At 40.8% G+C, this 13,207-nt stretch overlaps 1 protein-coding gene across 2 annotated transcripts in view; it reads right to left on the bottom strand.

The window, feature by feature from the left end:
* The window catches only part of L3MBTL4 (L3MBTL histone methyl-lysine binding protein 4), a 276,348-nt gene that overhangs the window by 212,459 nt on the left and 50,682 nt on the right, over positions 1 to 13,207 (bottom strand). For both annotated transcript variants that reach the window (XM_084778171.1, XM_084778172.1), the window contains exon 8: positions 11,731 to 11,841. In XM_084778171.1, the coding sequence (XP_084634297.1) occupies positions 11,731 to 11,841 (111 nt within the window). The remainder of the gene's footprint in view (positions 1 to 11,730; positions 11,842 to 13,207) is intronic.

The raw sequence follows: 13,207 nt of genomic DNA, 5'->3' as shown, positions 1-13,207 counted from the left end.
ACTATTGTTCTGCTAAAGAGAAGTAGAAAGGGGGAAAAAGGACTCCAAAAGTATTCTGCTTTCCCTATAGACCTTTGCCCACAGAGCAGTGCCTCATGCAGCCCTCATGAGAGAAGCTTCTTCTTGCAGGAGATGGGAACTAACACAGAGATACAACTGGATGATGTGCATAAATGAGAGATTTGGAGCACTCGGTCCTAAGTGGGATGTCTTCATCAAACCCCTCCTCTCAGGGCTCAGGGATCTATAAAGAAGAGGAGGTGGAAAGATGGCAACGGCCAGCGGTGATGGATGACTCCCAGAAAACAACAGTGTCTTCCAGACACAGTGGGACTGATGAGCTCATATGGCATCATGTGCAGGGACCCTATATATCCAAGCCAGACAAGGTGCCAGTGCTGAGAGGAGAAAGCAGACACAGGCTTTCACTGCTTACCTAGAAACTATCTGTGATGGATACCCACTGGCAAAGGAAATAGTAGTTTCCTCCAGGGGAGTCTCACTGGGCATATTAACCACACTGATGTGCAGGCCCCATGCCCAGGAGTGGTTGGCCAACACACAAAGTACTCAGCGCTAATTTTTTTTTATTTATAGAATTCCTGTCTCATTTTGCTTTGCTTGAGCACTTTTTGTTTTATTTGCCTATAGCTTGTATATTTCTTTTCCATTTTTGTGGACTTTTCTATGTGTGTATGTATCTTATTTTTGAGGTTTTGTTTGATTTTCAAGGAATGAGAGATAGGACTTAGAGTTACATATATGGGGAGGTGGGGAGGATTTGGGAGGAGTTGTGAAAGGAAAATTAAGATTAAAAATATATTGTATGAAGCAACATTTTAATAGATAATGATAATATTTAAAATGATTAAAGAAAAAAGCAAATGTAGAATTGACTGTCATATAACCTTAAGTATGATGATAAAAATTAAATTCATGTGAAAAGGAAGTGATTTTCTTAAGTTAGATTAGGAAAAATCTACGGCAATGAATAACAACATATACTTGAGTAGAAAGGTGAATGCGGCCACAGAAATATCAACAATTACTGACTCCCATTTTTCCCCTGAGAATGGGCCACAATATCATATGGAAAGGAAGGCAAAAAGGAGATTGTGGGAGCTACCTTTGTTGGATTGATTTGGGAAATGGAGTGCAATGAGACAAGAACAGGCCTAGGGTTTCCTTAGGCTTGTGTGAAATGAATTTTAAGAACTCTCTGAAGCTGGACCATGGTGGACACAATTGGGAGGCAGAGAGAGACCAGTGGATCTATGTTAGTTTGAGGCCAGCCTCAACTACAGAGGGAGTTCTGGAACAGCCAGACATACACATGGAGAAACCCTGCCATGAAAAACAGAACAGAAAACAACAACAGAAAGACTCTCTGGATGATTCTCTACTTTTCTCTCAGTCACCAGGGTGTTGAGGTTTTGCTTACAGAGTGATTTGTAAATAAACAGCTACCTAATTACCATGCCAGAAAATATTATCTTCATGAAGTGAGAGCTCTGAGAGACTCTCAGAGGAGAAGACAAATGCCAGCTGCATTGTAGTGAGGAAAAGAGATGAGGCTGTTGTTTTGTTTTTACTTCCTTTGTTCAATACAAAGTTTAATCCAGTAACCCAAGCCAGATTTGAATTGTGGTCTTTCTATACCTGGCTACAGACAAACATTGTAGATCATGCTCGGGTAAAGTGTAGGGTCCTTGTGTATGGCCACCGAATGCAACCCCCAAATGTACCGACTTTTGAATGGCTTTAAAATGATCTATGTTGGTCTGGAGAGATGGCTAAGCTATAAAAGGCTAGGCTCATGACCAAAACAATATACATTTTTTTATGTCTAGCTTATATTTATAATAGTTCCTAATATTTCAAGGTTCAACTAAAATTTGTGTTCATAAAAAACTGATCCCATTTCTGCATATTAGTGAAAGCCCACCTGCTACCCTTACAAAGCGAGGTTGTGCTCTGGAACAGAAAGTCTTTTATTTTCCCTGTCTTGCTATCAGCTGAATGATTCTGAAACCAAGATGTACCTGACAGTAACATGTACCTGACAGTCAGTGCCAATAACAGAAGTCACTTATCGTATCATTGTCATTTCTCACAAGGCTGCTGCATGCTGCTAACTCTTCAAGAACAGATACTGACAATTTCAAAATCAGATAAAGCATAGTTGTGACTGAATTATCACTACCCACTTGAATAAAAAATTGTTTTTTTAAAATAAAGGTCAAGAGTCACTGGTCAAAAGCTCACATTTTCTATTTTTCTCCAAATGTTATAGTCATCGTTAAATGTGATAAAGTATAAACTAGGACAATGGCAGGCCTGTGCCAGGACTAGGCTATGCAGAATCTGCTGAAGTGCAGAGAAGCTCAACTGGTTTTAGCAAATGAAATGCACTGGGAAGATTCTGAAGGGTGAAAGCAAGGGAATCCTGTGACCCAGCCCGTACATTAAAGATCCTGCTAGAACTCTTGAGTTGTGTGGATTGAGATGGTCTAAGTGGGTACACAGCCATTCTCCCATGAGAGAACTGTGGTGAGCTGGGTGACAGATGCCTTTATCTCTCTCTGAGGTGGAAGGCATGGAAGGATGTAGAGGCACTACCTAAAGTTCCCTAACAATTGGAGCAGGGTCTGTGTTGCCTCCCTCTGGCTCCCATTTCCCTAGCAAGGCTGTCTTGTCTTCCCTCAGTGAAAGAGGAGGCATTTAGTACTGATACAACTTGATGTGACAGGGTTGGTTGGTACCCAGGGGTTGGGGGAGGTACAGTGGAAGAGGGTGAAAGGATGTGGCTGGAAGGTGAGTAGGGAATGAGGTAGTGATTGGGATGTAAAATAAACAAATACATAAATTAATGAAGAAAAAACAAATTCATCCATAAACTTCACTTTCCTACAATGTTGTAATTGGTAGGGTTCCTAGAGAAAACCTCTTAGACTGCATATTATGCATATCATACATGCTCACATATATATATATATATAACACATATCAAAACAGACTGGATCTAAAGGGTCCTTATCTCTTCATGATAATAAATAAAGGCATTTGATACTTGTAAATATAAATAAAATAAGGTATGTTACATGTTTTTTTTAATAGAGGGAAAGTGTTTCCTCTTACGACAGCATCTCCTCAGAGTCTTTGCTGCTTGCTGGTCCTGACTACACTTGTAATGACCTTCCTGGCACTGGTGAGTTTGTGCCATATTCTACTGAACTGATCTAAGAGTCGTCCCTATTTCCCCAAGCACACTGTGAGGCTCCAAGACTTATCTTGCCCCCAAAAGCCCATATTTCCTGGAATGATCTGTTCTACCTCAGGGTACTCAGTATACAGAAGCTATTACTAATGCCACACACTTCATCACTTCTCCCTTCTGCTGAATATGTTAGTCTTATCTATACTATAGCAGCATGCAGGAAGCAAGTTGTGATGGTTAATGTCATTTCAGTTTGACAGAATTTATATCTGCACGAGGAACAAGCCTCTGAGCATGCCCATGGGGTGTCATCTGTTTCTTGGACTTACAAATTGAGAGCAGAGAAGTTGACGGCAGTAGCCTCCAAGCCTCTCTCTTCCTGATTGTGGTGCAGTGTGGTTAGCTGCTTCCAGTTCCTGCCACCTTGAAGTCACTGCCATGATGGACTGTAAACCATGAAGGTATTATGTCATAGCAGTGGCCAAAGAAAACTAAGTAACTATTTCCAGAAATGAAATGGCTGTCATGATGAACTTGACCATGTGTTCCTTAGAGTCTTGTAACTGTCTTAAGGTGGGAAAGTGGGAGAGTTTGCAACTCTGGGCCATAAATGTTCTACCACTCTGATGTGCAACTTAATGTGCTAATTTGGCTACAAGCTTAGAAGACAGTAATTCTAAAAAGAAATGTACACAGTGGGAGTCTAACTCATAAATCTTCAGAGAGAAGGAAAAAAAGAGTCTCTCTCAGAAACCTAGAACTGGGACTAGTCTTTTGATATTTTGGCCAATAATTTTGCTTTATTCTTCTATGTCCCTCAGTATTTGGGTGAAGTTAAATTTAAAGATAATGGACTAATTTTCTAGATGGAAGAAAGATGTGTAAGCGGATGTAAGGTTTCAGACAGGGCAAGGCGCTGGGACAAGAAAACAAAAGTGTGTATTGAGGTCAAGACCCCACCATGAAAGGCACCAAATTTGTAAAGATACAATCACCTGAACTACTAATAAGGCTGAGAGTGCTTCTTTTTCCTCACAAGGAACTGGCTCGGTGAGAATCTCATAGGGTTAAGATACAGAGCTGATGCAGCTATGGTCCAGATGGGCCAGGCTCCATCCCAAGCTGGCAGCATCCCAAGTGTGTCAGCTTTATCAACATGGTACTATATTGAAAACATGTAAAGAACAAGATTGAGGAGGTTACAGAGAATAGATAAGGTAGGTGACATGTGGTAGGGTCTACATGCCTGCAATGTGCACAAGAGGCCATTTTATGAAGTAGTGAAGATGAAGCCCAAGTCGCAATTGAGACCACAGAATACTGGAGATGCTCAGACTGTGGAACATCTGCTGAAAGTAGCTGAAGGCATGGAGATGGCCCAGCAGAGAATTTGTGTGTACTGAGGTCAGCAGAACTGGAGAAGTGAGGCTCCCCAAGCCCTCTGGAACTCAGAAATTCCATCACGAACCCCAGATGTCAGACATGGAGCTTAAGGATTTGATGTTTACCATGTTGGATTTTTTTCCACAGTTATTCCTTATTATATTTCAAATCTTTTTTTAAATTATAAGAACATTTATTCTGTGCCATTCATTATAAGTTGGAAGTATGTAGCCTGGTTTTGACTTTATTGGAAGTCACAGTTAAGAGACTTTAGGTTTTCTTTTGAGACCAAGTCTCACTAGGGAGCCATGGCTGGCCTAAAACTTGCTATTTGGTCAGGGCAGCCTAGAACTCACATCTGCATCTGCTTATCAAGGGCTAGGATTAAAGTCATGTGCTTTCATGCCCAGCCTAAGATTTAGTTAGGTTAAAGTGTTATAAATGTTACTGACTATAGGAATTGTGATATTGGACCAAATGGAATCCATATTACTGTAAGGTGGTCATAAGACTATGGGAAGAAGAGGTGGAAGTTTATGGCTTAAAAGTGATATGTTTGGGTGTCAGGTTGACAAGGGAAGAGTTGTGATGGCTAAAGGTTGACTATCAATTTGATAGACTTTACAGTTGCACAGGAGATGGACCTTTGTGCATGTCTTTGGGGCACTGTCTTGACTTCAGTAGTACATGAAAAGGACTGTTATCCTGGACATACAAAAAGGGCAAAGGGCATTGGGTAGCAGCAGCATGCACATTCCTCACTGTGGATGTGATGTCATATCTCTCTCTCTCTCTCTCTCTCTCTCTCTCTCTCAGACATCACCACTCTAGGCCCCTGGATCCTGTGAGAATGTTACTTTGCATGGCAGGCAGGATCGTGGCAGTGATTAAACAAAGACTCTCAGTGTAGCAGTTACCCTGTACCACGCAGGAGGCCCATAGAAATCACAGTGCTTGTTACGGGAAGACAGGGGTGCCAGAGTTTGGTCTGAAGATATCAGTGAGCTGCAAGCCTTACATATTAAAAAAAGGGGACAAAACCCCCAATGAGCAAATCAGACACTAGAACTTGGAGAGGGAGAGGAAAGGGAGGCTTTCCCAGAACTTCTAGAAGGAGCTAGACTTGCTGGCCATTGATTTTAGCCCTAAAAGACCTCTGACCTAACAAATATAATATTGGAAATCTGAGCTATTTTAAGCTACTAATTTTGCTACAGTAACAACAGGAACATAATGGAACTTCAACTTGGAAATAAATCATGTATCCTCAACTATATTCATGAGGAACAATCTCTGGGTCTGTCATCCTTTCTTATATTACAAGAAATGGCACCAGGTTTGGAATGGGCTGGGGACCTTGACAATTGTGCCTAGCAAGCCAATCTTAGAGTGGTTTTTTTTTTTTCAGTTATTTATTTTTGAAGGATGGTCCTCCAGTGTAAGAATAGAATGCTACAAAGCAGGATGCGAGAAGGAGAAGAAGAAGAGGAGGAGGAGGGAAGAAGAGGAGGAGGAGAAGGGAAGAAGAAGAAGAAGAAGAAGAAGAAGAAGAAGAAGAAGAAGAAGAAGAAGAAGAAGCAATGCTCAGCACAGTGAGTTAAGAGTCAGTATTAGTAAGGGCATGGGAAGTGTCAGAACTGCAGCCAGATGAAAGTCACACTTGTAGAACGTCAGCAGAACAGCAGAGACTGTGTAGGTCTCCTCCAAGGTTGAGTCCAGCAAACCCTCTATGTGCCTGAAGGTGTGCAGACATGCTACACTGAGCCTTGTGGGTAAGGAATGAAGGTTTCACTGCCAGCACGTCAAGGGTCTCATGTCTTTTGACCAAATACATAGCGTGGAATGAAATGATAATATAGACAGCCTGTCTTATTAGTTTAAGAATGATTAAAATAAAATGAGGTCTCTATGCATGCACCCATTAACCCCCTGAACACAACCACCAACAGGTATCTCTGTGCATGCACACGTCTACTTTACAGCTGTGTAACCTGTGGCAGTCCTGAGATGCTCAGAGGACCACATAACCCTAAAGGAAGGGCTGCAGCACCATTAGATTTAATTTAAGAAGTTTCTACACCAGACAGTGCCCTGCACAGAAAGCTGTGAACTGTTCTATTTCTAGTCTTGCTCGCTTCATGACTCAGATGAAGCCTCCAGCCAAACAGTCATGCCAGACACTTGCTTGGTCTCTCAGGACAGCTGGTAACACGGGAGTGAGCCGGATGCGTGAGGGGGGCCCTGGAGAGCTTTGACAATCCCCCTCCATCACAGTCATGCACTTGCCTGTCTGGCCTTTGTTTCTGTTCTAAGTATAATAACCTTAATATAATTTTGTGAGGTAAATCTCTTCCTACATTTGTTGGGAAGAATATAGCTCTAATTGGTAAGTGAGCCTATAGTGTGAATGGTTACACAGCATTTTGGAATCTGGGCTGCATTCTCACTGGGGGAAAAAATCTAATTATGGGTAAGAATCGCCTTATATTGGGAAAACACATTTCTTTTAAGAACGTGTTATTAATGATATAGCAAACATCACACCTTATACCTCCTTTCTTGTTGAAAAATATTTAAAACTAGATTGAAAGAGGAAAATAAGTTTGATTTGGTTCAATAGTCAAACATAAGAAATGGCGCAAGGATACAAAGCTACCTATGCTGCAGATGACAATACCCTCATCTCACCATCACATCAACATGACATCTGTTAAGACAGGAGTTGGCAGGTTATAGCCCACAGGCCAAACAGGGTCCCAATGCCATCTGTTCTTGTTTATACTACAAGCTAAACGTGGCTCTAGCAAAAAACATTTATAAGAATATTTCATTACACGTCAGTAGTCTGTGGAGACCAGTTGGAGGAACATCCATCCCCTTGGTATTGCCTACGGGGACACTGAACACATGGTTCACCACAAAACCACAAGTAAGATATAGCCGCTCTCTGGTGCTTCACAGAAACGGTGCTGCTCCGAGTTATAAGCTTAGGCTATGGAACCAGGAAGCCAGTGTCCTGCACTGTGTGCCCTTGCTGTGTGAGTTCCCTGTACCGGCTCCATCAGCTTCAGGCACAGTGCAGGTGAAGGCAAGGAGGAGTTGGAAGACAAGGAAATGCATAGCATCTGAAGGACCGCCCTGGACTCCCGCTGACGTAAGCATCCTGATCGTTACAACGACCATGGTGTGTGATCACGGCGATCACACTAATGTGTCTTCACCGGGTGTGACAATCTTATCTACTTCAACTTTTCTGGACATTATGGTTGACAGTGATTTATCATTTTACCAACTCTAAAAATTATCTTCTCCTTTACTGATCATAATGCCTTTGACAGTGCCTCAGTCTTCTTCCCGGGTGAAGACAGCCATCAATTATTGTGACACAACGGTGGCCATTGCTTACACGGTTACAACTCTAAGAACAGTCGATTTTAAAAACCAGTGTCTTCTTCTACCCTCACGTTTCAAAACCATTTCCAGCTATGCGTCCCAGCAAGTAACTGTGGCAAGTGAGAGGACCTGTTCTACAGCTTGCCTCCTGCTTGACACTTAAGCCAGAGCTCACCAAGGTCAAGTGTAGGCAATGGTTAATTAAGTGACCACTCGCTGACTTATATTTGGACCTCTTCATGTTAATTCACCTGAAGATTCTTTGAATCAAAAGATCTTTAACCTATTAGTCTAATCTCAGTTCCAAAATAATTTCTAGTCATATAAGTGGACAACTAACCATGACAATTTTCCTTGATCATAACGCCTTTATTTCATTCAGAAAGACCACAAATACATCTAGTTAATGCATTAAATATGAAAGGGCTTGCCGAAGAGACTCAGTTTATTAATGATTCAGGAAAACTTCCTAAGACATCTATTTGGATTTCATTTATAATTTATTTTGCAGCTTAGCTTCAGTTCCCACAGGGAAAATATTTATCAAATATTACTCTGTTTTAAATCCCCCTTTGTGTTTTCTCATAGACGAATATTCTTTGCCCCTGAATACAGTCTAAACTTCCTTAAAGTACTCATTCATCTACTGTGGTTTAATGTGCATTTCCTGATAAGATGACAGTAATGGGCTTTTGGATATAGCAGAGTGCAGTGTTCAGCCAAACAAAAGAGTAATTACTAAACATAATGGCTGTCTCTAAATTGAACAAGAAGCACAGGGTCTATCATAAATATTTATTACAGAGTAACCATGGTAATTAATAAGTCCAGTCATCAACATAAGGGGGAAAATGTCACCTTAATATCCAATCATGGTAAGTAAAACCTCACAACTGACCTCCTGGGGAGACACAGTTGGCCAAATGGACAGTCTTAGAACCAAACCCAGCCAGCCAGCCCGAGAAGAGAGTGGTCTGAGAAGACGTGACCCTGAGTTTGGCTGCTGACCACCCAGCACTGAAGCAGGGGCAATGTTAGGTCTCTGGTCCCAACAGCTTATCCAGGCTGGCGGCTAAAGTCGAAGCGTAGAAAACCTTGGCTCGGAATTTAGCTCTCGGAAACCATGTTGCTGTTACTTAAGCTCTCCTCATGAACTGCAGACCAGAGACAAGAGCTTCTTAAAAGAGTGAGGATGCCACTGTGGTAATACAATGGACAATGCAGAGTCCAGAACCATCTGCACACTCACCACAGAGTGGTTTGCTCTGTTATTGCATTTCTATGACTCCTGGAGCCTTGGCCACTGCATCCAACACGGTGCCTCGTATATTACTATAATAACTACATACCAATGGAGTAACGGTACCAAAATAACATAAAGCTGAGAGAGTCAGAACAAGAGGTCAAACCCACATCAATCTGCTGCACTTCTCGGCACATTCTGCAGAATTAGATTTCCCACAGAGGATGAGCCAGGGACAGGTTGAGAATGAGCAAAGAGCTTACACATGTTCAACAGATAGTCAGAGCCCCAGAGCACATTGACAAGTGCTGCCCTCCTCCCCTTCTCCCCTCCTCCCCTCCTCCCCCCTCCCCTCCTCCCCTTCTCCCCCCTCCTCTCTTCCTCCATTCAGTGGATATTGTGTACTGACTTTGCAGGAGAAACATCACAGAAGGGTGAGGTCAACACATCATGAGGAATGTAAGAATTATTGCTTTCTCACCTGCCGAAGATCTTCAGCCTCTGTACTCAAGAGTTTAGGGGAAAGCCCAGCACTCATTTTAATACCTTTCCTCTGGAGGGACACCAAGGAATGGATTTTGAATGAATACTTTTGACCCTTGTGGCTTGTTAGGAAACGGTCAGTTCACAGACTTGTCCTGTATTTCACAGGGCAGGACAAGTATTTACCCTTCTGAAGGAAGGCAGAGAGTAGAAGCTACAGACAAGCACTGCCAAAACACAGGCAGCAAGAAAGAGGCCAAGCCTGTGTGTGAGACCTCAATGCATTTAAACATATTCCAACACTGGTCCGTTTTGATTGACTGCACGCTATATAAGGTAGCTACATGCATAAACGTATTTTAATTTAACTGTAAAATCGTAAAGGCCTTCTATTATGCCCAGACCATATAAATAAGAATTATGACTTTAATTCTTTCACAAGTACTAGATATTCTTCAATCTTTTTTACTTCAATAAGAGTAAACAATTTCCGTAAATGAAAAAAATAAAAATAAGAAGGAAAATAAAATGTTGCTTTGCGATGATCAACTAAATGCTCAAAAGACTTTAAAAGCTCAATGCTGGGCTGGTAAATGAGAAGTCTAATAAATTCACTCAAGGAGATAAAGTTTTTTAAATTATATTTTAGGATAATAAATACTTTAATTCAATATATTTACACAATAAGCCAACGAATGATGGAGTGCAAACCAGAATACATCTCTTGTGAGTATCAATAAGCAGTCTTTTAATAAAAATCAAGATCATTTTTTATGTTATTAAAATTGAAATTCAATAAATTTTAAATGAAAGCTACTAACTAAACATGACAGTGATGAATGTGAAACTGTCGCAGAGCCAATGTGATAAGCAGTATATTTCCATTCTGACTGCCAGGAAGTAAACAGGGATGAGCCAAAAGGAGTCCTTGAATACTACACTTAGAATGAAACTTAAGATACAGTGTTGATAACAAGGTATTACGGAAGACAACAGCTACTTGGCTCCTGAACACACTTGTTATTTTATTTGTCCAAAAAACAAAGAACCCTGCCATGTATTCCCCTGGTAATGGCCAATAAAGCCCCACACTTGGCTTTGAATTTCGCCAAACTCAAGTACCCGTAACTGTATAAAGTGAACTATTCTGATTAAAGATAGAGCCAATGGAATAAAAATTCATTTAAATTGTATCAAAGTGACATAAAACAAATACATTTTAATATAATGCCTATTAAAATCAGTTTACTTTATTAGTTTTATTACTGTGAAAACAAGCTGTGCTTGGATGGAAAATTGTTTTTAACTGTTATTCCTTACAAGACATGATGAAGCAGAACTGATAAATGTTTTTTGCTCTCTGTGTAAAAAAGATCAAATGATTTCATCTTATGAAAATCTCATTGTAAAGGTGTGTGTGTCTTCAACGTGTGTCTTAAACGAGGACAGGACAGAAACCTGCTCATCAACCCCCTGACTCACCGCTAACTTTTGGCTACAGTGGCCAAAGTGATTTCTGTTGTTGTTTTTTTTTTTTAATATAAAAGACAGACAACAAAGACTCATAGAAATTATGACAATAACTTCAAGAAAAAGCTTGAGAATGCCAACAACAAAAAAAAGGCAAAATCTTGTTCTTTAAAGAAGAACTTACAGAATGCGTAAGTAGAAATGTCTAGAGTCTCTGTCCATGACAGTTCTGTCCAACCAGACATAGCATATGTCACATACAAATCCCCAAGACATTCAAGGAGGATGGAAAGCAAGTGGAGGTTGGAAGGTGGCACCCTGTATCCAGATGCCTGTGAGCTACACAGCCTCCTGCCTCAGAGAAACTGCTCTTTTTCCTCCTCTACTAGCTGAGGACAGCCACTGAGGCCAGATCCATGATGGCTTTTCTCCATAGAAAGCTGCTCTGCCTTAGAACTGAAAAACTAAGGAAGACAAAGGAGAAGACAGGAAGAGGGAAGCACGATAAATATTGGGGTCCACACAGTAAGTGGGGACGTACCTTTACTCTGTGGTCATCAGCATCTATAATGGTAGCGACTCGAATTAACCGGGGGTTTCGCTTGTCCACAGCCTCCAGCTTCATGTTTGGCAAAAAGCCATGTGGAGCCCTCTGCAACATCACAGGGCAACAAGTCACTGAGAAGCCAGCAAGCCATGTTCCAGACGTGCTGTCCCCAGCATCATGGTGTGTGCACACACACACATCTTTAACAAAACTGGGATTTAATTTTAAGAGTACATAGGACTTTGTGCATATTTCCAAATCAGTGTTATAAAAACCTTATAAAGAGAGAGAAAAGTTTTGGCCATTTTGGAAACAGATATAAAAAGAAAGACAGATCCAGATATGGATTTATCAATGATCACACCAAGGATCAAAAAGGTTCTCACCGTTTCTGTGCTAGTTTAGAAATCTTTCTGAAATTAATATAAAATAAGATACTGTTTACCATTCTTATGATCCATTTAAACTATGGCTCAAGAGGCAATGTATTTACTTAGCAACTCACTCAAAAAGATATGCATGATATTTTCTAAATTTAAGCTTTTAAGGTATTCTTTTATACAAAGAAAAAAGCTGATTAAATTGAACTTTACAACTCTCTTAGAAACCTAACCATGATATAATTTAGAGCCATATGCTCGTCTTTTACAATTTTACCTACAACATTAGGCTAACATCTTAAGATATTTGAGACCAAGAACCCATAATGGTGAAAGTCCAAGCAATAAAGAAAACAGGATGGGAAAGCCCTAGGTCCAGGAAGTTGGTGTACCACCAAAACGTAGAGGTCAAAAGGGAGACCACTCCCCGTTGTTATAGGTCAGCCAAGGGCTTTGCTTCAGAAGCTATTTCACATGAAAAATGTTTGCCCGACTTCATGGGAAACTAAAGTATATTGAATTCCTCATGTCTAGAAGTAGCAACAGGAAAGTAAAATTCGGTTAATGTGTATAAAAAGTCAAGTCATTTTCTAGTATATGGCAGCCTTCCCCACAGCTTTTTTTGGAAATATATTTTCTTTTGAAAGCATTGATATACCTGCTAAACAGACTGTGTCATTATAACTAAATGTGTGAGAGGTTTCCTTTCCTCCCCGAGATCACTGTCCTCCACAAGGAGTGTAATTGTTTGGCATTGCAGATGTCAAATATACATATTTTGGCTGAATCCAAGATAACCCATGACAGAGCCTAGAAATGCCTTTGTAGCTAAATATTTCCATCACTTTATTTCCTTGAATCTTTCCTCTGAGAAACTCAAATGAAGATTTGGCACAAGGTACATAGGAAAGGGAAGTTCTCAGCATTAGGCACCTTCCTTTGAGGAAGCTCTGAAGCCTTCAAACTCCTGTGACACCAGGACTCACGGCCCCTTCTTTCCCTTGGGCCCTACAGCCGGTCATTAAATAAAACAGCTTTGTGTTTCAAATCTGGTCTAATCCCCAGAAAACATTCAGTAAATACAATTATGT

Source organism: Acomys minous (assembly GCF_964271855.1).
Source record: "Acomys minous genome assembly, chromosome: 4".
NCBI classification, from domain to species: Eukaryota; Metazoa; Chordata; class Mammalia; order Rodentia; family Muridae; genus Acomys; species Acomys minous.
Note: the sequence above shows the minus strand (reverse complement) of the source record. Positions and strands in the feature narration are given on the sequence as shown.